The sequence below is a fragment of the Mastigoproctus giganteus genome, chromosome 12 (assembly GCF_048544385.1).
Source record: "Mastigoproctus giganteus isolate SK-2022 chromosome 12, ASM4854438v1, whole genome shotgun sequence".
In the NCBI taxonomy this organism is placed as follows: Eukaryota; Metazoa; Arthropoda; class Arachnida; order Uropygi; family Thelyphonidae; genus Mastigoproctus; species Mastigoproctus giganteus.
The window spans coordinates 170,304,194-170,329,261 of NC_143586.1; the positions used below are offsets into that span (position 1 = coordinate 170,304,194).

The following is a 25,068-nucleotide window of genomic DNA, read 5'->3' on the forward strand; positions in this document are numbered from 1 at the left end:
TGATGTCCATATCCACTTGCAGTCTGCCAAACCCCATGTACTTTTTCTGACTGAATCTCAGTTATCAGTTGATTCAATTACTGCTTATCTCAGATGCTCAAATTATTCACTGTATGATTCCTTTTGCCTCAAAGGTGGTACTTGTGCATATGTCCGTTCTGATGTTCCCTGTCAGAGACTTGGCAGTTTGGAATCTCCTCTCTTTGATCTTCTCTGGTTTAAAATCTCCTTATCTCATTGTGTCAAATTTATCTGTTGTCTCTACCGTTTTACCAACTCCACTAATCAGAGTTCTTTGACTTCTTCTCTTTGCAACTTGACTTTCTCCAGTCCAACTTTCCTAATAGTGAGGTAATTTTCCTTGGTGATTTTAATGTTCACAACTCCAGCTGGCTTCCGTTTTCTAGTCACACCAACCCAGCTGTTCGAGATGCTGAGGCTTTTGCAATTACTAATGACCTTGCACAGATTGTTCATTTACCTACAAGAATACTGGACAATCCTAATCATACAGCCAACACACTTGATCTTTTTCTCACAAACAATCCTTCTAATTACACGGTCGATGTGACAGGTCCTTTAGGCATTTCAGATCACAACCTGGTGATTGTCTCTTCTCCAATGGAGCCTTTATCTCATGGCTATTCCCAACCTCGTGTTTGGCATTACAAGAATGCAAAATGGGATGACCTGCTGCGAGATTTTTTTCTTCTTTTCCTTGGTCAGATTACTGTTTCAAACCTTCTGATGTCAACATTTGCTCATATCGTGTCAGTGAAATTATTCTTGCAGGAATGGAATCCTTTATCCCACACTCCACTTTAAAATCTCGTCCTTTATCTAAACCTTGGTTTTCTAGTAAATGTTCTAAGGCTGTTTTTTTTTTTTTTTTATGAAAACCCCGAACACGAAAGGTATCAAAACCTATAGTACTTAGTACCGTGCATGGGTTGAAGGAGAAGTATGGGGGGAGGGGGATGTCGGAAACTTTGCTCTAGAGACTAAACATGGGTTTCACCACTTCAAGCCTCCAATAAGCAAAGTGGTGGTATTTCACCGGTTGATGAAAGTCATCTACCACCTGTATTATAACTTATGGCTGAAAAATTTTAGATGATTATGTAATGGGCTGGTAACATTTTTAGTAATATTTATCTTAAAGTACAAACAAAAGCAGGAATAATCATTTTCAATTTAACTATTCATTAATTTTAATTAATTAATTTAACTACTTTGGTAGATGACTACGTTAAAATGATGCTTTTGCACTAACCTATATGTTAGTAATTTTCAATTTTTAATTTTTAAAATTTGCAATCTATTAAGCTATGGATAGTCCCCCACAGGCACACGACAGTCCTGTGTGTACATACATACACATACATACACACACACACACACACACACACACACACACACACACATACATCTGCAGCCATTGTCAAGCCACTACAGGATAGAGGCCTCCTCAACAAATCAATGGACCATAATCTGCCATGCTGATCCAGATCGACCATATTTAGCAGTCAGGGGCTTGAACCCCGATCCACTCAAAGAGCATGTGCAATTGCAGTCCCACTCCTGACCACTTGGCTGCGGAAACCTCTCTCTCTCTATATATATATATATATATATATATATATTTTTTTTTTTTTTTTTTTTTTTGGTGAAAAAAAAAAGTTCAAGAGAAGAATGTTACATATCGTAATTGGCTTGTTTCTAATTCTTCAGTTTCATTTTCTGCCTACACCAAAGCGCGCAACAATTGTAAAGCAGTTATTAATCACTCCAAACTAGAGTTTAAACAGGCTTGGAGTAGAAAATTTGCTTCTTGCCCTAATGGCAGCCGATCATTCTGGTCTCTTGCCAAAGCTATTGCCTGCAACTTTTGCCCATCTCTGCTCCCACCTCTTCAGCCAAGGATAAAGCTGACCTGCTAGCATCCCATTTTTCTTACAACTCATGTATTAATGATCTTGGTAAAACACCTCCCACCATTCCGAACACTCTCCATTCAATGCCTCCTGTGGTCTTCCATCAAAAGGATGTCAGAAGGATTTTGATGAATCTTGATGCTAAGAAAGCTCCAGGTCCCGATGGTATTTCTCCACTTGTTCTCACAACCTGTGCTCCTGAACCTACACCTGTTCTTTGCTGCCTTTTTTCACTTTCTTATTCCAAAGGTGTTTTTCCTTCTGCTTGGAAATTTGCTCATATCCAGCCTGTTCCTAAAAAGGGTGACAAGTCCCTCCCATTCAATTATCGTCCCCTTGCAATTACTTCTACTCTTTCTAAAGTAATGGAGAACTCAATTAACCGCCAACTCTTAAACTATCTAGAAACCTTCCGTCTGATCAATGATCGCCAGTATGGATTCCATCAGTGTCGATTCACTGGTGATATTCTGGCTTATATTACCCATTTATGGACTAATTCAATGGAAAGGTTCTGTGAAACTCAAGTAGTTGCTCTTGACATCCCAAAGGCTTTCAATCGTGTTTGGCATAAAGGTCTTCTAAACAAGCTTCCATCTTATGGTTTGTGAACTATTTTTTGTAATTGGTTATCCAGTTTTCTCTCTGATCGCTCACTGAGGGTGATGGTAGATGGCTCTCTGTCTTCTAACTTCTCCACTAATGCAAGTGTCCCCCAAGGTTCAGTTCTTTCTCCCACTCTTTGCCTCTTGTATATTAATGACCTTCTTCCATTGACTGGAAATCCTATCCATAGTTTTGCCGATGATAGCACATTGCATTCAACTTCTCGAAAATGTGCTACCAATTCCTTAAATGCCGATCTTCAGGTAATTCTTCAGTGGGGCAAAGACAACTTCGTTGATTTCAACCCTTCTAAAACTCAGTCTTGTCTTATATCTCACAATAAGCTCCTATGCTTATCTTTATTGACACTCCGATTTCTAGGCAAAATGATATATCTCTTTTCGGGATTACCCTGACTTCTAATCTCTCTTGGCACAAGCACATTGCAAATATTCCTTCCTCTGCATCTAAAAATTTTTGGTTTTCTTTTTCACTCTCGCCATTACTTTTCTTTCAAACAGCTGCTCACTCTGTATAAATCGCAAATCCGCCCTACCATGGAATACTGTTCCCACATCTGGGGTGGTGTCCCCAAAGCCTCTCTCAGGCTTCTTGATTCCATTCAGAAGAGGGCAGTTAAGTTAATTAATGATTCATCTCTAACAGAGTCTCTCCATTTGCTGTCTCATAGATGTACTGTTTCTGCTGCATGCTTCTTCTACAGATACTTCCATGGGCACTGTTCTTCAGAATTGGCTTCTATAATTCCCGCTCTCTCTTTCAAAACAGTCCGAACACGTGCAGCCACCAGCCAACATCCATTTACTGTCCAACTTCAAACTCACAGAACCAACTTTTCATCTTCCTTGTTTATTCATTCAACTGCCGTTTTCTGGAACAACCTTCCTTCATACGTATTTCCTGAAATTTACAGTCTACAGAAATTCAAGTCCAATGTCAACAAATATCTTCTTTTGTCTTCTCAACCTCCAACCCAAGCACGGCACTAAGTACTCTGGTTCTAATACCTCTCGTTTGAAGTTTATATTAAAAAATAAATAAATAAATAATAGAACACTTGCGGAAAGCAAAGAAAGAATCACTGTTCACAGCCAAAAGTGAAACATTAAGACTTTTAGTCATCGGAAAATCAAAAAACCCAAGATGTTTTAGGGGCACAAAATCTTTGGAAGTTGTTGTTGTTGTTGTTGTTGTTATTTGGTTTTTAGGAGCATTAGCAACTAAGGCCATATTGCTCCGGGATATGCGGTGGTCATTCCCTGACCTTCCCGCATCCCCCGTATTTGGTGGTGACGGGCTCGAACCCCGGTCTAATCAAGAAGCGTGTGCTGCGCACTGTTGCTCCTTCCCACCTGGCTACGGAGGCGCCTCTTTGGAAGTTGACTACACCTTTAATAAAAAAGCATGGATGACAAAGTGATATTTTTGAAGAGTGAATATTAAAACTAGACAAGCGTATAACAAAAGAAAAGAAAAATTGTGTTGATTACTGACAACTGTCTGATACAACCTGCCAGTATTTCTGCCAAAAAATTCATTATTAAAGTGTGTGAAGTTGTTGTTTTTACCACCAAACATAATGTCAAAACTCCAGCCAGTGGATTAAGGCATTATTAAAAATTTTAAATTTCATTATCAAAAGAGAATAATAATGAAGATTGTCAATGCGTTACAAGAAAATATAAACTTGGAGGTTATAATTAGCCTTAGATCTGAACTGAACATCTCTGGACTGGCAAATGTTTTGGCAAATGATGTCACTGAATACACTATTCAAAATTGTTTTTCGAAAGCGGGATTTACATTGAACACAGAAGTCGAATGATAACTGGACGAACAAGATGAACTACCCCTTTCAAAACTGAAAAACTTTTGGACATTAGAATCGTCTGAAAACATCGAAAATGAAATAACACTGGATGGTTACCTTTGCGTAGATCATGATCTAGCTACAACAGAACATCCATATGAAGATGAAATACTGCCGAACAGTGTTAGACGCGACCATAATCACGAAGAAATTAACGGTGACGCTGAAGACGCATCAGAACAACCCCCCCATAGAAATGCCAACTCGTGAAGAAATGATTCATGCTTTTAAAACGTTTTGTCTGGGTTTACAGTTTTGTGAAAATGTTCCTGATAATGTTTTTAATGCCCTGAATAAATGTGAGGTTTTCTTTTAGAATCACAATTTTTTAATTGTATTGTGCAAACGAAAATTAGTTTTTTATTATTTTTTTTATTTGTTATACTTACCGGCGAAAATTTTATAAACGTAATTTAAATAAGTATGTTTTTGAAATAAAATACATTCGAAATAAATGTAGATTCGTTTTCATTTTTTAATTAGATAACAATTTCCAATAAAAAAGATTCTCTGAAAAACGAAATTTCTCTATAATGAATTTTTTCGCTGGATTTATCGAATTTGTTATAGGGAAGTTTGACTGTACTTGCAAGAGAAATTCCCAAGGCTTAGTACAGAGAAGATTAAAGCAGGCATTTTCTTTGGTCTACAAATAAGGCAACTCTTCAAAGTCGAACAGTTCGAATATGTCCTAATTGATTGCGAGAAATCAGCGTGTTTCAACTGGTTTTCTAGGCAATGTTAAAGCCGGCAACTACAGGCAGCTTGTGGAAGATCTCATTACTTCTTACGAAAAACTGGAGGGCAATATGTCATTGAAGATGCATTTCTTGCACTTACACCTGGATTTCTTCCCACCAATCTGTGGTGCCGTCAGTGACAAACATGATGAGCGCTTCCATGAAGACATCACAGTGATGGAAAAAAGATACAAAAGCAAACGGAGTGCCGTCATGTTAGCCGATTATTGTTGTATGGTGAAAAGGGATGCTTCTGAAGCTGAATACAAGCAAAAGGCAAGAAGGTCCTGTGTTTGATACAGATATGTTCTTAGCTACATCTTACTGCCATATAAATAAAAAATACCTTTTATAAATATAAAAAAACTACTTTTTTTGAAAACAAGAGCTAATCTGCCAATTTACACACTATTTCTGTGTTTAGCACCCCCAAAATCTATAAAGTTAAACTTACTTTCATGCCTGTAACAAGATATGACTGGAAGTTTAGTGTAATATATAATGATTTTAAAGACAGTAAAATCACTGTGCATCATTCATAGATTGTTTCCATTAGTTCAATTGTCTGTTGAAAACAGTTCATATAAAAACAAAATAAGAGTAGAATATTGCTTCCTGAAGTATTTATAAGTACTGAAAACCAATATGTTTATATTTCAGATGAAACCAGGAGTAAGCAAAGAAAACCACTGATTCCCGGTGCTGGTCGCATTATAACTCAGGATCAGGTCATTAGGTAGTGTTTCGATTTTATGTAATATTCCTTCCTTTACTAACGAAAATTAGTGAACTTTCTTGAATTTTTATAAATATTTCTTAAGATCAGTATGATTAATGTATAAAAAGAGCTACGATGGCTGAATAAATCCTATGTTATATCGATATTTAGAAAATATGAGATTACCTCAATTCTGCTTTGTAGGATGACTTCAATACACCCTCCAAATATAACCGACTAAAACCTATAAGTGAGGAATACATTAAAATTATTTTAATTGTGTTAGTTAGGATTTAGTTGGTTATATTTGGAGAGGTATTGAAGTCATCCTACGAAGCAGAATTGAGGTAATCTCTTATATTTTCTAAATAAGATCAGTATATAATACTATTGTAGGCATAACTTTTTTTCCCTTAATATATTGTTCAAGTGATATGACATAGGCTCAGTTGGCTAAAATAAATAATCAGGACAGAATATTTTTAAAAAAATAAAATAAATAAATAAATAAATAAATAAAAATAACAGTGTACGGCCCTGTCAAAAAGTTCTGGGCCCAATATATTTATTCAAGCACTGTGAAGAACTATGAGCCATGATTGAAGTGGTAATAGCCCTGCATATTAGTAACTTCATACATGCAGTTCCATTGTGTCACTTGAATTTGTGTTATTCTAATCTGCCTTAAATCAAATCTTATTACATGGGTGTGTATTCCCATGTTTTATGAATGAGTCAATGATTCTAAAGAACATATGTGTGCTGTGTTTCATATTAAACTTTACAATATACCTTCAGAAACTCAAAAAATTGCCATCAGTATTTGACAAGGAAATATCGAGCTGTGTGTTAATGTTCTGATTTTCAAAGTTCAAACCAGGTGGAATCATTCATTATATTGTATTTAATCTTCAGGAATATAATGGACATTATATAGAGAAGTTATAATGCATGTGCGCAATTCACTTAAACAAAAACACTGATAGCAGTGGTAAAGTGACATCAGATTTCATGATACTGTACATCCCCATAATACTGTCTCGTTTGTTGTTGAATTTCTAGTGAAACAACATTCCTATGGCACAACAGGAAGGATATTATTGAAAACAGACTACTGAGAGCCATCATGAATGTACTTTGACATGGGCCCAAGAAGGACTTCCCAGCGATGCTATTGATTCTACAAATAGCATCACTGATGTAAGCCTGGATCCCACAGCCTAGTCTCCAGGTTTATATTGTAGGAATTCATTGCCATACCCAAACTTCCATAGTTCAAGAGACAGGAAGATTCAGGCTGGTAGAGGAGTGGGTATGGTGCCTGGATAGTCCTGGCATCCTACTCCCAAGCACATTTATTTCTTTCAAGTTAGTGGCATCCCTTTGGGCTCTGTTGTGGGTGGGAAATCTGGGTGCCAAAACAAATACATTCTGTGAATCCTGATAATCTAAATATATTTTCTGAGACCATAACACAGTCTCTACCATAAAATAACAGCAGAAATAAGCATACTAGCTCCATAGCAAAAAGGTCCAGAACAGAAAACATATCAGGTCCATCACCTAGATTTCTGATAATGCATTCTACTCCCAAGAAAACTATAGGGAAATTGTCACTCTTCTTTATCTAGAAAGGGGGGGGTTTGGAAGGGTTAACAGGAAACCCCATAATTGTTTCCAGGGGCTCACATCTGGTGAGTATGGGCTCACCAGATGTGAGTATGGTGAGTATGGGCTCGGCACACCCAGGGTCCTGAGCTGGATATCATCAGTCTTCTATTTCTTGGTGATTTCCTTCTACTTTTGTCTCTCTCTCTCTCTCTCTCTCTCTCTCTCTCTCTCTCTCTCTCTCTCTCTCTCTCTCTCAGAGGGTAACTCAGGATTTTTTTTTTGCTGGTGCAGCCTAAGCTACAGGCTTCCTTGCACCATGTAGCTAATAATAATAATAATATATCTCTAAAAAGGCTGTTATGGGGGATATGCTCATTGAAACAAAATGTGAAACCACTGAGAATAGCTCCTTTTAGCGACCTCTATTGGGGGCAGTAGCACTCCATAAGACACTACTCATCTTGTTGCACGATCTCTGAATGAGGTCCTGATATGTGTGGAGAGGAGTTCTGCTCTGATTTAAAATCACAAGTAGTGATAGCTGCCAAATGAATATTTGTGCATAGGGATGGAAACCTAATCACTTCTAGAAATGTCAGACTTACCTGCAGCTCACCAATGTCTTTGAATTCCATTGCAGCTGGATGCTTGAACTGCCCAGTAAGGTCATACATACTTAACCCACTATGTTGTTTTAAGTCAGAAATAGAGACACTCTCTACTGGCCTGTCACGATGCCCTTGCATATGCGCAAAGTGGTGCCCAGGGACAATGAAATTACAGCATGTTCAGTTCCAAGACCTACATGTATTAACTGCCAGAGAAGGCACCCCTTAAGCATACCAGAGGTGGAAAGAAGAAGAGAAGGAAATACAGACTTAAGAAAGAACTGAACAAATTATACAAGGAGGCAAGAAAAGCAGTGAAACCTCTAAATGCCAATGGAGATGTTCCATTGGAACCCAAACTGAACAACTATCCCACCAGAAGTGTCGTTTACTCCCATTACACACTGCTTACTAAGTTTGCCAAAACTCACACAGAAGAAACAATGAATTATCCTCCTAATACTCCACCAGTAACAAAAAGTGAAAGACTTTAACACAATAAAACATGGTTATTGTGGTGAAGGAGGTACCAGATTCAGTCTTGGAACTCTTTGCAGAGACAAAAATGCATACAGGACAGTGCCTGTACTTCCCCAAAAAAGGTAATTTTTTTTCAAATCTTCCACTTCCACTTTGGAAATTGATTACATAGCATTTATTTTATTTAGGCATTTCTACTGTAAAGTTGTGGAGAGTCTTGAGAGAAGACCCTGTTCTTTTGTTCATGACTAAATGGTGCATAAGTTTCCATGAAAATACTAAGGTAGCACAAATTTCGTCATTAGAGGTGCATAATTTTCAAATTCACAGTTTTTTTTTAGTATTTAGTGTTGTAGTTTCAGTGTAAGAATCTACCAGATGCTATTATGAAAAGAAAAAGAATTGATGTTAGTGGTGCATGGTTGGAGAACTGACAAGTGCCCAAGGAAGCTTGAAATATAACAAATTACAAGTTGCTTGGTATTTTAACAATTCCTCATAGCAATGCAGAGTGAGAGACCTGAACTCAGTCAGGTAAACAGACTGAGTTCAGATCTGTTTCTGGTGAAGTTTTGGAAATGCTCCTGTGAAAGTTATGAACTAAACCTTGACTAGGCATTTCTGAAGAGGACAAAGAAGTATCTTTCTTAAAACAACAGACTTTCCATATTCATCCATCTAACAGCAATACCAAGAAATACAGTCCTACGAACAGACTTTCCTCATTTTGCAACTAATTTCAGTTTAGATATCTTTGGCAACCACAGAATGTCATTAATTATCACTCTTTACGCTAGAATACATTATCCCACGAAGGAAAACAGCAAAGATGTCCCTCATGATGCATCTATTTTACTGACTTCTTATAACCCTTTAAAAGGTAAACAAGGGTCAATTATTCAATTGTGTGCACACTCTCCAATAGAGAGAAAGAGGGAGGGGTAAGGGCAGGTACCATCTGATGATTGGATTATAAATTATATTTTTGTGAATCTGAACAAAAAAGAGGTACAGAAATAAACTTCTTTTCATTATTATTTGTTTTTCATAATTTTATATATATTTTTAACCTATAAATGTAGATGAAATAATGAAAGCAGTCACATAGTAATTGGTCAATGATGAGTAATGTCGTACAACAGTATAGAATAGTTAAAATTACGCACAATAGTACTTTTGACAATTCCATACTGGTGCAACAATTAAAAGGTACACACAACAGTATCTCTGTAGTGTGTATCTTTACTACTATATAATATCAGTGTAGATACACCATAGTTTACTTATAAATTTGAACTACGGATGTAGTGTAAAAGGAATCGTTTTAATTGTATCTTATATTGTGAGTGCCTTCACAATGAGATAGCTGGTGTTGCACTACTTCAAATAAATAACGCTTCTCTCATAGAGAAGACTACTGTTATTTATTTTCTAAACTGATATTATATAGTTAATTACCTAAACCCATAAGAAATTATGCATTGTGCATTTTGTCTCTTCTAATATATTATTATTTATAAACCATTTGGCATCTCTCATATTGTGGAAATAACTTCAACTGTGATGGCATGTTGCATTACCAGGGTACCTGCCCACTCACTGATGATGAAGCCAACCAGCTTTGAAATGATCGTCTGGTTGGTGATATCCACTGAAAATAAATAACAGTAGTCTTCTCCACTAGAGAAGCATTATTTATTTGAAGTAGTGCAATACCAGTTATCTCATTGTGAAGGCACTCACAATATGAGATACAATTTAAAACAATGCCTTTTACACTACACACGTAGTTCAAATTTATGGGTTAACTATGGTGTATCTACACTGATATTATACAGGAATACCTAGCATAGCGTGGTTTTGAACAGCTCGGGTTTCACTATAGCGCGATTAACAAATTGAAAAAAAAAAAAAAAGTAACTGCGTTATGCACCAATACATTTGATATACTGTATTTATGTATTATAATGCCAGCACGTAGGCCAATGCGTTATGAATTCAAGGCCACGCTGTTGTCTCAACTCCCATTATATATGGACTAGCATTAATACATTAGCAAACACTCTAGATTCCAAGCGGTGAGGCTCATGTGCATAAGCTGTACAAATATTTTTCATTGTTTATTTTTATTAAAGATTATTTTTTAAAAACGTTACACCTTTCGATGTTTACAAACATCGAACGAAAGTAAGGCAGGCGTTGCAAAATGACATTCAATGTTATGAAGAGATGTATGCAGATAAAAAGAAGAAAAAACTGTGCAAACTAAGCTGATCAGTTATTTTTCAAAATAAAAATACAGTACATACTTCACTTATATTCTGTTGGTATGTACATACTTTAATAAAAATCATTTGTACTGTACTTACTAGTATTTTTCATTTTTATCAATTTAGTTTCTTTTTTTGCAAGAACTTCATGTGCATCAATTTATAGTACGCAAACACCTATATATTTTTGCAACTCGACCCATATAATCAAATTGTCGGAACACATTATATTGAAATACATACTAATAATACCTTGATCAGCGCGGTTTCACATAGTGCGGTATTTTTTTGGCACGAATTAACCGTGCTATGCGAGGTATTCCTGTATAGTTAATTACCTAAACCCATAAGAAATTATGCCTTGTGCATTTTGTCTTCTAGTACCTTTACTACATACATCTAGGTAAAAATGCACTGCAAAAAAAAAAAATAAATAAATAACTCTTCAATGTTTAGTTGTGTTTGACAGCACAACTAAACATTTCACCAGATTCATTTATTTTAGGTTAAACTTTAAGATTTATCAGAGCACAAAGTCTGCATCCATAAACCAAGCCATCATCATTGATAAACAGAATTATGCCATGTTTGTTCAGAATAAAGTATTGCTCGTGTATCTTGGAATTGAGCAGCTTTAAGTTATTGTAAGCCCAATGCATTTTTAGCTTAAAGCTGATAATTTTTTATTGTATGTATGGCAATCATTTTAAGTACAAGTTAAGATAAATGTGGGTTTTTATAAGGAAACACGAGTGTTTTGTGAAAATTTAATTTGTTGCATAGCTAATCTAATCTAGTGATACAATACACTTATCAAGCACATACATCACATAATTTCAATTTAGCTATATTTTGGGATTCTTGTTGAATCCTGTCTTAGATTAGTATTAAGGCTATATAGGCCACTGTAACTCTTCACACATAACACTGCAAGTTCTGCATAGACTGTGAATTCCGGCTTGAGAAAAATTCCAATATATGAAACAAGAACACCATTAGCACGCGGGCTATTAATATCCTCCTAAACCAGTATTACAAAAAAGAAAAGCTATCCAGAAGCTAAAAAGGGAAAAGAGTAGAATAAAGTAGATAAAACAATGCCAGAGATTACATAGACAAAGCCAGTGATCTTTGCCTAGTAGTCCTCAAAAAATGACCCAATAACCAGAACTGAAAAGAAAGTAAAGTCTAAACTGAAATCTGTTAGATAAAAATGTAAAAAACACCACTTCAGCTCCAGTGTCTATGCGTGAATCTTGTAGTGTTATGTGTTACATTATTCTACAGCTCCAGTACTGACCTGAAGATAGGTTTGGCAAGGATCCAGAAATAGCTAGAATCAGACAGTGTTATGTGCTTGCAACTATATTTTATCACTAAATTTTTTTACAAAACTCTCCCATGAAATTAGTGTATTCCTGCATAATTACATTACAAGTATTCCATATAATATTGTCTTCAAACTGGTCTTTGTATGTTTTACATTATTAATTATCCTTTATTTTATTTTTTGTTGAATAACTTATTTTACCTTATGGTGATAGATTCGACAGCATTCCTCTTGTAACTCCAAATGGAGATGTTCTACTTGAAGAACTTAGCTTTGAGGTGAGTAGAAATATATTTAAATATATCAGCTTAAGTATTAAAAAGGGTTTAGGGCTGAAAGCTTCAGATTATGGGAAATTTACTAGATGAACAAGTTAGTCATATTCGTTTGTAGAAAATCACTTTAAAGTGTATAGGTGAAATGGCATCGCTTTCTGTTACATCTCATATTGTGAATGCCTTTACGAGTTGCCTGTTTTGCACTACTTCGAATAAGCAACACTTTGCCAGCAGAGAAGACTAATGTTACTTATTATTGGCAGATACCACCACTAGATGGCACTGTTTTGAACCATGTTGGCCTCTCATTGATGGGCAGGTAGGTACCTGGTGGTACAATGAGTGACAAACCCAGTTATGAAGTTTAACTCCACAATATGAGAGATGCCAGATGGTGTGCAATAGTCAAGTACTAAAAAGGGTTTAGGGCTGAAAGCTGGGGTACCTACCCGCCTACTGATGAGAGGCCAACAAGCTTTGAAATGGTGCCGTCTGGGTGGTGTTATCTGCCAAGAATAAGTGACATTACTCTTCTCTACTGGTGAAGCATTGCTTATTTCAGATAGTTCAATAATAGCAAACTTGTTGTGAAGGCATTCACAATATGATATTTAATTAAAAAAAGATGCCATTTCACCTACTACGCTGATTTACTATGAACTAAAATGATGCTTTGCCCTAAAACTTGTTCGTCTAATAAATTTCCATAGTTTGAGGCTTTCAGCCCTAAACTCTTTTACTATTGCACACTGTCTGACATCTCTCAGATTGTGGAGTTACTTTATAACTGGGTTTGTCATTCATTGTATCACTGGGGTACCTACTCACTCACCGATGAGAGGCCAACAAGCTTCGAGACAGTGCCGTCTTTGTGGTGGTATCTGCTGAGAATAAGTAACATTAGTTTTCTCTACTGGCAAAGTGTTTCTTATTCGAGGCAGTGCAATAACTGGCAACTTGTTGTGAAGGCATCCACAATAGGAGATGTAACAAAAAAAAAAAAAAAAAAAAAAAGCCATTTCGCCTACTTTGGTTATTTACTGCGAACTGAAATGATGCTTTTCATTGACTTGTTTGTATCAATTCAATTAAAAGCATCTGGTACAAAATGTAACTGTTTCATACAAATTTTTCCTTTGATAATTTGTTATTGGGGGGTGCAGAATGTGCTAAGAAACAATCTCTATTCGATTGCTTTTGAAATAATATGGCTACTTAGTCATTCACAAAATTTATTTCGAATTAAAACCATATGATAATTTCTAAAATCTTTTAATTTTTTTGTAATTAGATAACTCAGTAGTGGCAATTTCTAGTTTTATGAAATTTTTGAAGCCCATAGAATTAAAAAAAAAATTGGATTGGAGGCATGTAATTTCCTACTTTGGAGACTAAGACTATTTATACATTACTTTATTCAGTTTTTTCAAATTCTTGATCTGAATTCTGCAGAAAGCTTCAGTTTAAGCTTTGGTAAGCCCAAATTGAACAACTGAGTTTAACAAGTGCAATCTTCTCCAATTTTCATTGTTCTTGTTACTTACCTAATTCATGAGGTTGACTAATTCTAGTAAGAGATTAAATAACTTCCCTCCACATAAATTTTAAATTGACAGTATCAGCTCTGTACTTTTGGCTTGAAAATGATATTGACAAGGACATAATCAAAATTAGCCTCTAAATCAGGCCCGGGTAAACTATGGTCCGCCGCACATTTTTGTGCGGCCGCGAGCTTTAATTGTATTTTCGAAAAAAGTTTACTTATTTTATGCCTTTTGCAATGCCTTTTTGAAAAATAAATTTGTATATGTAATACATTATAGAATTTGTATATGTAATATGTTAAAGCAATTTACAAGTCGACAACGACTTGTAAATTTCTTTATCATCTCTGTTGTTCAAATTGAGATAGAATTTGAAATTGTGCGCAAACTGGAGCGAGCCATTGGGCGCTTTTATAATGGTATAATTTGCAATTATAAACTAACCGCGCGAAACTACTGTAACAGACAACCGGTGATGATGACAACGGCTTTGCCTGTCGTCATCACCAGTTGTAATAGGATAGGACTACTAGGATAGGATAGGACTGGCGGAGTAATAGGATAGGTCTGCTGACTGGCCACAGTTCCAATCTGTTTTCTCTGACAGTCATCCCGCAGTTAGTTTTTTTGCGTTATCTTCAGTTATTATCTTGGTGCCAGTAGCGATAAAAATAATATTTAAGCCCTTTTAAAAATGAATAAAAAACGAAAAATTCAACAAGGGCATCGTGTCTTCAGTGAAGAGTGGAACACAAAATATTTTTTTGCTAACATAAATTATAAGACTATTTGTCTCATCTGCCGGGAGAGTGTCTCAGTGTTGGAAGAGTACAATATTAAAAGACATTTCACTACTAAACATTCCGAATATGGTGCCAATTTAACTCTGGAGGCAAGAAAGAAAACTGCTGATAGATTGATTCAAAATTTATCTAGATAACAAAATATGTTTACGTGGCTAACTAAGAAACAAGAAGCTACTGTAGAGGCAAATTTTTTTATTTATCATATAATTACAAAAAGCAACAAGCCTTTTTCTGATGGAGACTATATCAAAGAATGTATGACTGAAGCTTGTGGAATTATATGTCCTGACAATAAACACAGATTTGAGAATATAAGTTTATCTTTGCGAACCGTAGTAAGAAGAATTGAATGTATCGATACAAATTTGAATGAGCAATTATTATCAATATTAGAATCCATAACATGGTACTCGATAGCTCTCGACGAAAGTAACGACCAAAAGAATACTGCACAGTTATTAATTTTCGTATGTGGATGTACCTCTAATTTTGAAATTATTGAAGAGTTTCTTTCAATGGAATCTCTTAAAGACCAAACAATGGGCTGATATATTTGAAAAAGTTGAAAAATGCCTAACAAGATATAATTTGCAATGGAACAAAATGGTAAGCATAACAACTGATGGAGCACCAAGTTTGACAGGTAAAAATGTTGGAGCGTTAAAGAAAATTCAGGATAAAATTTGAGAAAAATTATCCTGATTATAATTTAATTACAATTCATTGTATTATACATCAACAAGTATTATGTAAAAATGTGTTAAAAGTTGAACATGTCACATCTTGTATTATTAAACTAGTAAATTTAATACGATCAAGGGGCCTGAAACACAGACAGTTCGTTAATTTTCTTCAAGATATTGAATCCGAGTAGACAGATACAGTCAGTCCTCGTATAGCACGATAGTTGTGTTCCTAGAAACCCTCGTGCAATGCAAAATCATGCAATATAAACAACAGGCCCTACGGGAAAAATAGGGTTAGGTGCCAACCACCCAAGATTGAACACACATTTGTAATCAAAACATTACCAAAAATTATCGTAATAAAATACATAAAGTATTTTATTACGACTATTACGTAATAAAATATTGCTAATGCTTTTGCTTCTATCATAAGCAAACTTGTTTTTTTGTTTAATTTTCTATCCAAACAGATAACAGCCATTCCATTTCTTCCAATTTTTTGTGTCTTAATCTAATGGATTTTAATTACACTTTGAGTTGTTCCTGCTATCAAAGTTGTTTTTATTTTCTCTGCGTTCTTTGTAATTCTTGGCGTTGCCTCATTTAGGCCTGTAGCACGTGCAATATCACATGGTCTTTCATTTCGCTCAGTGTTTCACAATTTCATATTTTTTCTCTATCAACAGAGGCGGACTGGCCATAAGCCTTACCAGGGAAACCACAGCGGGTCGGAGGCCGGTGTCATTTTGGCCATAAACCATAGTATGAGGCCACTACAGATTTTCCCGGGTAAGAATTTTTGACCCAGTCTGCCTCTGGCAGACTGGAGAAAAAGAAAAGCAATATTGCTTTTCTTTTTCTCCCTGAATCTGTAGTGTCTTCACCAGGATGCTTCCTTTTCACACCTTTTAAGTATTTTACTCATTTTTAGGGAATAAAGCACAATTACAAAATGAGGAGGCACGCTTGATACACATAAACAAAGCTGTGCGCGTGTAGCAACTGAATAAACAACACCGTAAAGGCAGAGACAACTCTATTAACACCTCACTAGCTCACATTTTACTAAAGCATATTTTTGGGGTTACTACCATAAAACAATTTCCAGTTGCGTTCCTGCTAGTGGAATCTGTTATAAACTGGTAGTAAACTCAATCTAATTGCATTTTCGTTAATACTAATAGCTGGAATTTTACGTTATTATGGTGAAATGCGTTTCCCCTTCACTGATATAAAAAAACATAAATACATTTTCAGAATCTTCTCTTCATTCCTATTGTGTTGCGTTCAGTTGGGGCGATTCCGGTCCAACTGCCATTTCTTGTAAACACAAAGGCGAATCGTGTTATATACGATATCGTTCCCCTATTTATAAATCGTGTATGATTAAATTCGTGTAGTGTAAATACGTGTTATACAAGGACTGACTGTATTTCTTATCATAGCCAAATTCGATGGCTTAGCTTAGAAAAAGTTCTTCGACGAGTATGGGATCTTAAAGATGACATCATTCTATTTGTAAAAACCGAAAAATATTATGGACTTTCCCGAATTAACTGATAATAACTGGATTTGTGATTTTGCATTTACCCTGGACATCATGATACACTTAAATACTTTCAACACAGTGTTACAAGGGAAAAAATTTATACGCCCATGATATGGTAAAAAGTTTGAATGGATTTCAATTAAAACTCCAGTTGTTCCTTCGACATTTATTGATTAACAAGGTAGACCACTTTCCAACCATGAAGTTGCTGAAGATTCCAGAAAATAAATTTGAAAAATATTGTGAAATTATCATCTCTTTGAATGACAACTTTTCACGAAGATTTGGCGACTTCCAAAAAATTGAGACAAGTTTGGCAATAGTGCACGATCCATTTTCAATAGAAATTGATAGTGCACCAATTGAACTACAACTTCAGATTATAAATCTGCAGTGTGATACTGATTTAAGGGAATTGCCGTTGTGAGGAAATCTGTAAATTTTACAATACTCTTAATTCGGACAAATTCAACGAACTTAAAGATTTTGCCCGAAAAATGTTGGTTATTTTTGGATCAACCTACATATGTGAACAAACATTTTCCATCATGAATCTAAATAAAACTTCTTTACGATCAAGCATCACTTATTATTGATCAAGCATCAATTAAGAATCTCAACTACAAAATTAACACCGAAATTTAAAAAAAATGTTAAAATATGTAAAACAGTTCTATTCATCTCATTAAATTCTTGGTTTTTAGAGAATAATTTTTTTTATGTTGTATTTCTTCATGATAACAAATAATATATATCTAAAAATAGTATTTTACGTGTGGCCCACCTTCTTTTTGAATTCCTAATGTGGTGGCCCTTCAGCCAAAAAGTTTGCCCAGGCCTTCTCTAAATGGTTGAGTTATTGGAATGTTTTCTGTAAAGTTTGCCTTCCAACTTGTTTCAATTAACTTGATCCTTTTTTGCCTTAAAATTTACATGGAGTGCAATGTTTAATCTCTTATTAGAATTAACTGTAAGTTAACTTAATAGGTACCTCTGAAAATTGAAATTGGTTAACAGAAAATATTTTCAGTTCTTGATATTCTGCTTTAGACTGGCTTCACCTTTTATTTTTTTTTTACTACACACTGTAACTGTAGCTAATTATGCACAAAATTTAAATTATAAATTTTTAAAAGAAATCCTCAGAAAATGGTATATGTTAACATATACCGTATTCAGTTAATGCCATTATTTAATAATAATAATAATAATAATAATAATAATTTATTTATCCCTATTTTATGTTTCACTTTTTTGGGAGATAACAGCAAAAAGGGAGGGAGAACACATAAGCCAATGGTTTTTTAGGGGGTGTTCCCTTAAAAATTATGAATATACAAATATAAAATTGAAAAATGTACAGTTCTGAAATTGTACAGGTAATGTTCAACAGGAAAGACATAAATAAATTGGAGTTTTTTTGTACATTTCTTCAGAAGACTTCAAAAAGCATCACTACTTATAACATCATTGTGAACATTTTTGCAATTAAATGAGGAGAGAAAAGAAAAATGATGAGATACATGCACAGAAATTTACAAACTATTTGCCAACTGCTTCTTTTAACATTTGTACATTATTTCCATGTTGGTGTTTTTAAAATCCAGGAGTTGAGTGGAAGGTAATTTGAATCAGACATCCCTGGTGATGTGTTCGATTAGTAGTTTCTTGAATTGATTTAGTGAAGTGACATTTTTGATTTTTGCAGGAAGTTTGTTCCAGGTTTTAGCACCTCTGTATTTTATGCTTTTCTGACCTATGGCTTTTCTGAAAAGCGGAATCTTCAGGTTGGCTTCATTTCTTGGATTGTATGATATTACAATCAACATTTAAAATGGTGGATACTATTTCAAGTACGAGAAACAGCACAGATTTGATTTTGCATTGTGGGATCACAGTGCAAAATTAGATTCTGATAATAAGATGCAAATTGGCTATATAGAACATTACTCTCTCTCCACTTCTCACTTGTATCACTAGGTTTTGTACTTAATTATAAATATGTGTAGACTTTAAACTATTTTATATATAATGTTTACATTAAATTGATTTTTTTTTTTTTAAGGTGAAGTCTGGTGTTAATGTTTTAGTTTGTGGACCTAATGGATGTGGTAAAAGTTCTTTATTCAGGATTCTAGGAGAGGTATTAATTTTTATTGCATTATGTTGATATACATGATTTTTGTTGATTGAAAACCATAAGTAGTTTTATTCCATACCTGGAGAGGTTACCAAAAAAAAAAAAAAAAAAAAAAAACGAATTCCAACATTTGCTATAGTGCATCTGATCCATCTATATCTCCTGCACCAGAAAATCTTGATATAATTTTCTCGTGAGATTGAATTTGTAAAAGAATAAGAGAAGTTTACCTGGATATGATACGTAGAACACTTCCGTATGATACTCTCCAGAAATTAAAACAAAAACAATTTAAAAAATCGAAAATCTTACATTACAGTAAGAAATAATTAACAATAATTAAAAATCAAATGAACACAATTAAAAACCATTTAAAAAATTAAGTAAAAAATTAATTTAATGAAAATTTTTTCGTTAAATTAATTATGAAGGAAAATCGTTTTGCTATTTTTTCGTTAAATTAATTTTTTACTTAATTTTTTTAATTGTGTTAAATTGATTTTTAATTGTGTTCATTTGATTTTTAATTATTGTTAATTATTTCTTACTGTAATGTAAGATTTTCGATTTTTTAAATTGTTTTCGTTTTAATTTCTGGAGAGTATCATATCGAAGTGTTCTACCTATCATATTGAGGTAAACTTCTCTTATTCTTATACAAATATTGATATCAGTGCAGAACATATTGAGCATTATAGCTCTGGTTCATACTATGAGATTCTGAATGCAATTATTATTAATAAAATTTGTTTATTAAGTGAAATGTTGATACCTTCGGGGATGACGAAGGTGATATGTGGGGGGGGGGATCCTGGGACAAAGACTGCAAGCTAAAAACCTATTCTCCCCAGAGACATTCTTAATACAGACACCTCAAGCAGATTCACTTGTGTATTACAGCAGCATTTACTCATTAAACCTTGAGAATTCTAGTATATGGGTCATGTGGTGGGGGTCATTGACTCTTCCAAAATTGGCCTGAGAGGCTTCTTTTTAAAAGGAGTATTTATACTTCTGCTGCATGTTTGGTTCATCTAAAGGAAACCTCAGCCATTTTTTTTTTTTTTATAATATAAGTTATATTATAGTTAAAATATGAAGGCCTCCAGACCTGTATACAATACATGTAATTCTCGTATAACATGGTAGTTTGGTTCCTGCGAAAACTGTGTTATACGGGACTAAAAACCAGTACAAAATGGGGGGGGGGGGGGGCTATGTTCCAAAAGCTAAAAAAAATACACCATTTTTTTTTTTTTTATAACTGTCGGAAACTTAATTTTCATAGTAGTAATAACTTAATATTTTAACTTTATTTTTATAATAGTAGTAACTGAAATAGTAATAACCAAACAAATGTCTTACCTTACAAACTGGGATACATTATATGTCAGATAATGTATGTTCATTTAATTTTCTTACTCTTCACCGCTGCTAAGCACAATCTCTTCTGCTCTCTTTAAAAGTCACAAACTGCACTCTTCACAATTATTTTTTATGGTCTCAAACAAGCAAGAGACAACTCAGCGTTGTTATGGGCCTATATCGGGTATCATCTTTTAAGGGCGGATATCATCTTTTAAGGGCACAAAAGGTGATATAGTTGTACACGCTGGCACTAATGATATTAAGAGTAGGAGACCGGCGGAATTACTTAGCAAGTACAGGTCACTGTTGAAAAAAAGCCGTGAATTAGGGTTGAACTTGAAAGTGTCTGCATTCTGCCCAGACACGATAGGAGGGAGTATATGATGAGAGCCTTGTCGATCAATTCGGCCCTGGAGGGATTGTGCAAGGCTCAAGGGGTAGAATTTTTTTCAGCCTGGACTGTACTTGTTAACAGGAGAGATTGCTTCTACAGGGATGGGATACACTTAAATAGAAAGGGTGCAAGAATTTTTGCTGATGCTGTCGAGGCAGTGTTAGGTGGGTCAGAAAACTGCTAGTTGGGGGGGATACAAGGACTAATAGATTAACAGTAGCCACTGGCAGAGGTGGAAGTGATTCTTGCACTGCTTCTATTCAAATGAGCAGAAGTCTGAAAAACAAGATGCAGGATATTTCAGAGACTGCTGGTAGTCATTGCGTTACAAGTAAACACATGGGTTGTGTTAGGGTAGCTAAGAATAGAAACAGGTGCATGTATACCTGCGTGTACACCAATGCTAGGAGTTTGGTAAATAAATTTGATGAATTTGAGGTATTGCTCAAAACATCAAAGGCAGATATTGTTGGGATATCAGAGACGTGGTGTCACACAGATATAAGTAATGCGGAACTGGAATTTGGGGAATACAATGTATATAGAAAGGATAGACAGGACAGGAGGGGAGGAGGGGTTATGCTATTAATTAAGAAACACATAAAGTCAAAGGAAGTGAAGCCCGTTGACATCGATGGACAGGGCAGTGTCGAGTCAGTTTGGTGTGACATAAGCATAGGGAAATCAAAATTGAGAGTAGGAGTGTGCTATAGGCCTAATGACTCTGATGAGTATAATAATATATTGTACAGGGAAATAGAGTGGGCCAGTAAATCAGAGAGTCTTATAATGGGGGATTTTAATTTCCCAGATATTGACTGGAATTTGTGGATTGGTCACTCGCACACTAGCAAGGCTTTTGTGGATTTATTGGATGATTGTTTTCTACATCAGCATGTTCGTGAGGCAACAAGAGGGAGCAATACTCTTGATCTGATTATCAGTAGTGATTCTTCATGCATTAAGAACCTGCAGATAAATGAACCACTAGGTGGCAGTGATCACAGTGTGTTGAAGTGGGATTTACTCAAGGAGGTAACTACCATCAGAGGTAAAGGGAAGGGTTTTTGTTTTCTTAAAGGCGACTATGATGGTCTGAGACAGTATTTAAATTCTATACAGTGGGACCAACTGATGATGTTACCAACAGCAAGCTCAAAATGGGAAGCATTCAAGAAACTAATCTTGGAGGCTACCAGGCTTTACATACCAATTAAGAAATATTGTTCAAGGTTTAGGCCTAAATGGTTGTCAGATGAACTAATGAGACAGGTGGCAGAGAAGAAAAATGCATGGGATACATACAAATTAATGGGTGACATGGAAGCCTATGATAGATATAAGTTGGTCTGTAACCAAGTCACAAAGGAGATTAGGCAGGCAAAGGCAGACTACGAAAAATCCTTCGCAAAGGATGCAAAGAAAAACAGAAAGGAGTTCTTTACATACTTGAACTCGAGAAGGAAAGGGATGAATCAGATTGGTCCACTGGATATTGATGGTTCAACAGTTGAGGATCCTGCTCAGGTGGCTAACAATCTAAACGAGTATTTTGCATTTACATTCACACATGAGGAGTTATTCAGGAAGGAGAATGATGTAGGTAAAGTAAACATTGGCAGTGAGCTGGATGATTTTGTAATAACTGAGAGGAAAGTGGAGGAGAGATTGTTGAGGATAAACATAAAAAAGGCACCTGGGGTGGATGGGATCTATCCAGTTATATTAAAGGAGGCAGCAAAGGAAGTATGCAAACCCCTAGCCATAATTATGAGAGCTTCTTTGGACTCAGGGGAGGTACCCATAGACTGGAGATGTGCAAATGTAACCCCAATTCACAAAGGAGGATCAAAGGCTGACACAAGTAATTATAGACCTGTTAGTTTAACTTCTGTTCCAGGTAAATTAATGGAGGCACTGGTTAAAGAAGCACTGCAGGATCATCTAGACAAGAATTCAGTTATAGCTCAGACGCAGCATGGTTTTGTTAAGGGCAGGTCTTGCCTGACCAATTTGATTGGATACTATGATGTAGTCACAAAAGAACTGGATGCAGGGAATAACTTTGATATTATATATTTGGATCTTAGAAAGGCTTTTGATACTGTTGCACATGGAAGACTGCTGCACAAATTGGAGCAGTGTGGCATTGGAGGCAAATTGCTGCTATGTATAAGGGGATGGTTGAGTGGCAGAAGACAGAGAGTGGTAATCAATGGACACTGCTCAACGTGGACTAATGTTATTAGTGGAGTTCCTCAAGGTTCAGTGTTGGGTCCATTGTTGTTTTCGGTGTTTATGAATGATATTGATGATGGGATATCAAGTTTAATGTCTAAGTTTGCAGATGATACAAAGGTTGGCAGGGTCGTTAAGGACACTACTGACGCTATGCTGCTGCAACAGGATCTGGAAAGGTTGAACAGATGGGCTGAGAGGTGGCAAATGAAGTTTAACATTGACAAATTTAAAATACTACATATGGGTAACAGTAACCCCAGAGCAATGTATCAACTCTGCGGTACTACAGTGACAGTGGTGGAGAATGAAAAGGACCTGGGGGTAATTGTGCAGGCAGATATGAAGTTCTCTGAGCAGTGCAGACGAGCTGCAAGAGCAGCTCATGGTGTCTTGTCAATGATATACAGAAATTTTTCTAGCAGGGATAAGGAGGTGATTATTCCCTTGTATAAGGCAATGGTTAGGCCACATCTTGAGTACTGTATACAGGTCTGGAGGCCTCATTTCAAGAAGGATGTAGAGCTGCTGGAACGGGTACAGAGAAGGGCAACAAGATTAGTAAATGGAACAAAGGGTTGCTCTTACGAAGAAAGGCTTAAGTTTTGCAAATTACAGAGTCTGGAGACTAGACACCGGCGAGGTGATCTGATAGATGTGTATAAGGCTTTGAATGGTTTGAGCATGCTCAATGCCAATGGGATTCTTCATCTTTCTCAGAATAATCACCTCAGAGGGCATAAATTCAAATTGAGGAAGGACGAATGTCGGATAGATGTGCGGAAATTTGCCTTTGGCCAGCGGGTGGTTGGTTGGTGGAACCGACTTCCATCACTTGTTGTTGAAGTTGATAGCCTAAACAAATTTAAAGCTCAACTGGACAGGTATTTCGAACGAACGGAGGGGTAAAATGGGAGAGGGTCTTTTTTTTTTTTTTTTTTTTGGCTGATGCTGAATAAGCTTGCTTTCTTGCATCATATGCCTCTACTAATGCTAATGCTATATGAGAGCCTGAAGGACAGGGTGGATGCCATCGAAGGATTAAAATTGAGGGACCCATTAAGCTCTCAGCTGCCCACACCAATGCCAGAGCTTGCACTTGGTCATCACGCAACACAGCGGCAGCCCCCAAGGCAGAATGCGCTGGTCCCAAAGAAACTAGTAGTTGTTGGTGACTCTATTGTCAGGGAAACGGGGAACATGCTTTGTAAAAAGGATAGGTGGAACAGGACCAGGACGACCAGGGTTTGTCTGCCAGGGGCAAAGGTTGATGACGTTGTAGAGCGGATATCATCTTTTAAGGGCACAAAAAGTGATATAGTTGTACACATTGGCACTAATGATATTAAGAGTAGGAGACCGGTGGAATTACTTAACAAGTACAGGTCACTGTTGAAAAAAAGCCGTGAATTAGGGTTGAACTTGAAAGTGTCTGCAATTCTGCCCAGACACGATAGGAGGGAGTATATGATGAGAGCCCTGTCGATCAATTCGGCCCTGGAAAGATTATGCAAGGCTCAAGGGATAGAATTTTTTTCAGCCTGGTCTGTACTTGTTAACAGGAGAGACTGCTTCTACAGGGATGTGATACACTTAAATAGAAAGGGTGCAAGAATGTTTGCTGATGCTATCGAGGCAGTGTTAGGTGGGTCGGAAAACTGCTAGATTGGGGGGGGATACAAGAGCTAATAGATTAACAGTAGCCACTGGCAGAGGTGAAAGTGATTCTTGCACTGCTTCTATTGGAATGAGCCGCAGCCTGGAAAATAAGATGCAGGATATTTCAAATCATTGGGGTACAAGTAAACACATGGATTGTGTAAGGGTAGCTAAGAAAAAGAACAGGTGCATGTATACTTGCGTGTACACCAATGCTA

At 36.0% G+C, this 25,068-nt stretch overlaps 1 protein-coding gene across 1 annotated transcript in view; it reads left to right on the top strand.

Moving 5' to 3' along the window:
- Abcd3 (ATP binding cassette subfamily D member Pmp70) overlaps positions 1-25,068 on the top strand; it is a 461,674-nt gene that overhangs the window by 309,231 nt on the left and 127,375 nt on the right. Inside the window, exons 17-19 of the mRNA XM_090386468.1 lie at positions 5,832-5,907; positions 12,403-12,466; positions 19,117-19,194. Coding sequence (XP_090242594.1) covers positions 5,832-5,907; positions 12,403-12,466; positions 19,117-19,194 — 218 coding nt within the window. The remainder of the gene's footprint in view (positions 1-5,831; positions 5,908-12,402; positions 12,467-19,116; positions 19,195-25,068) is intronic.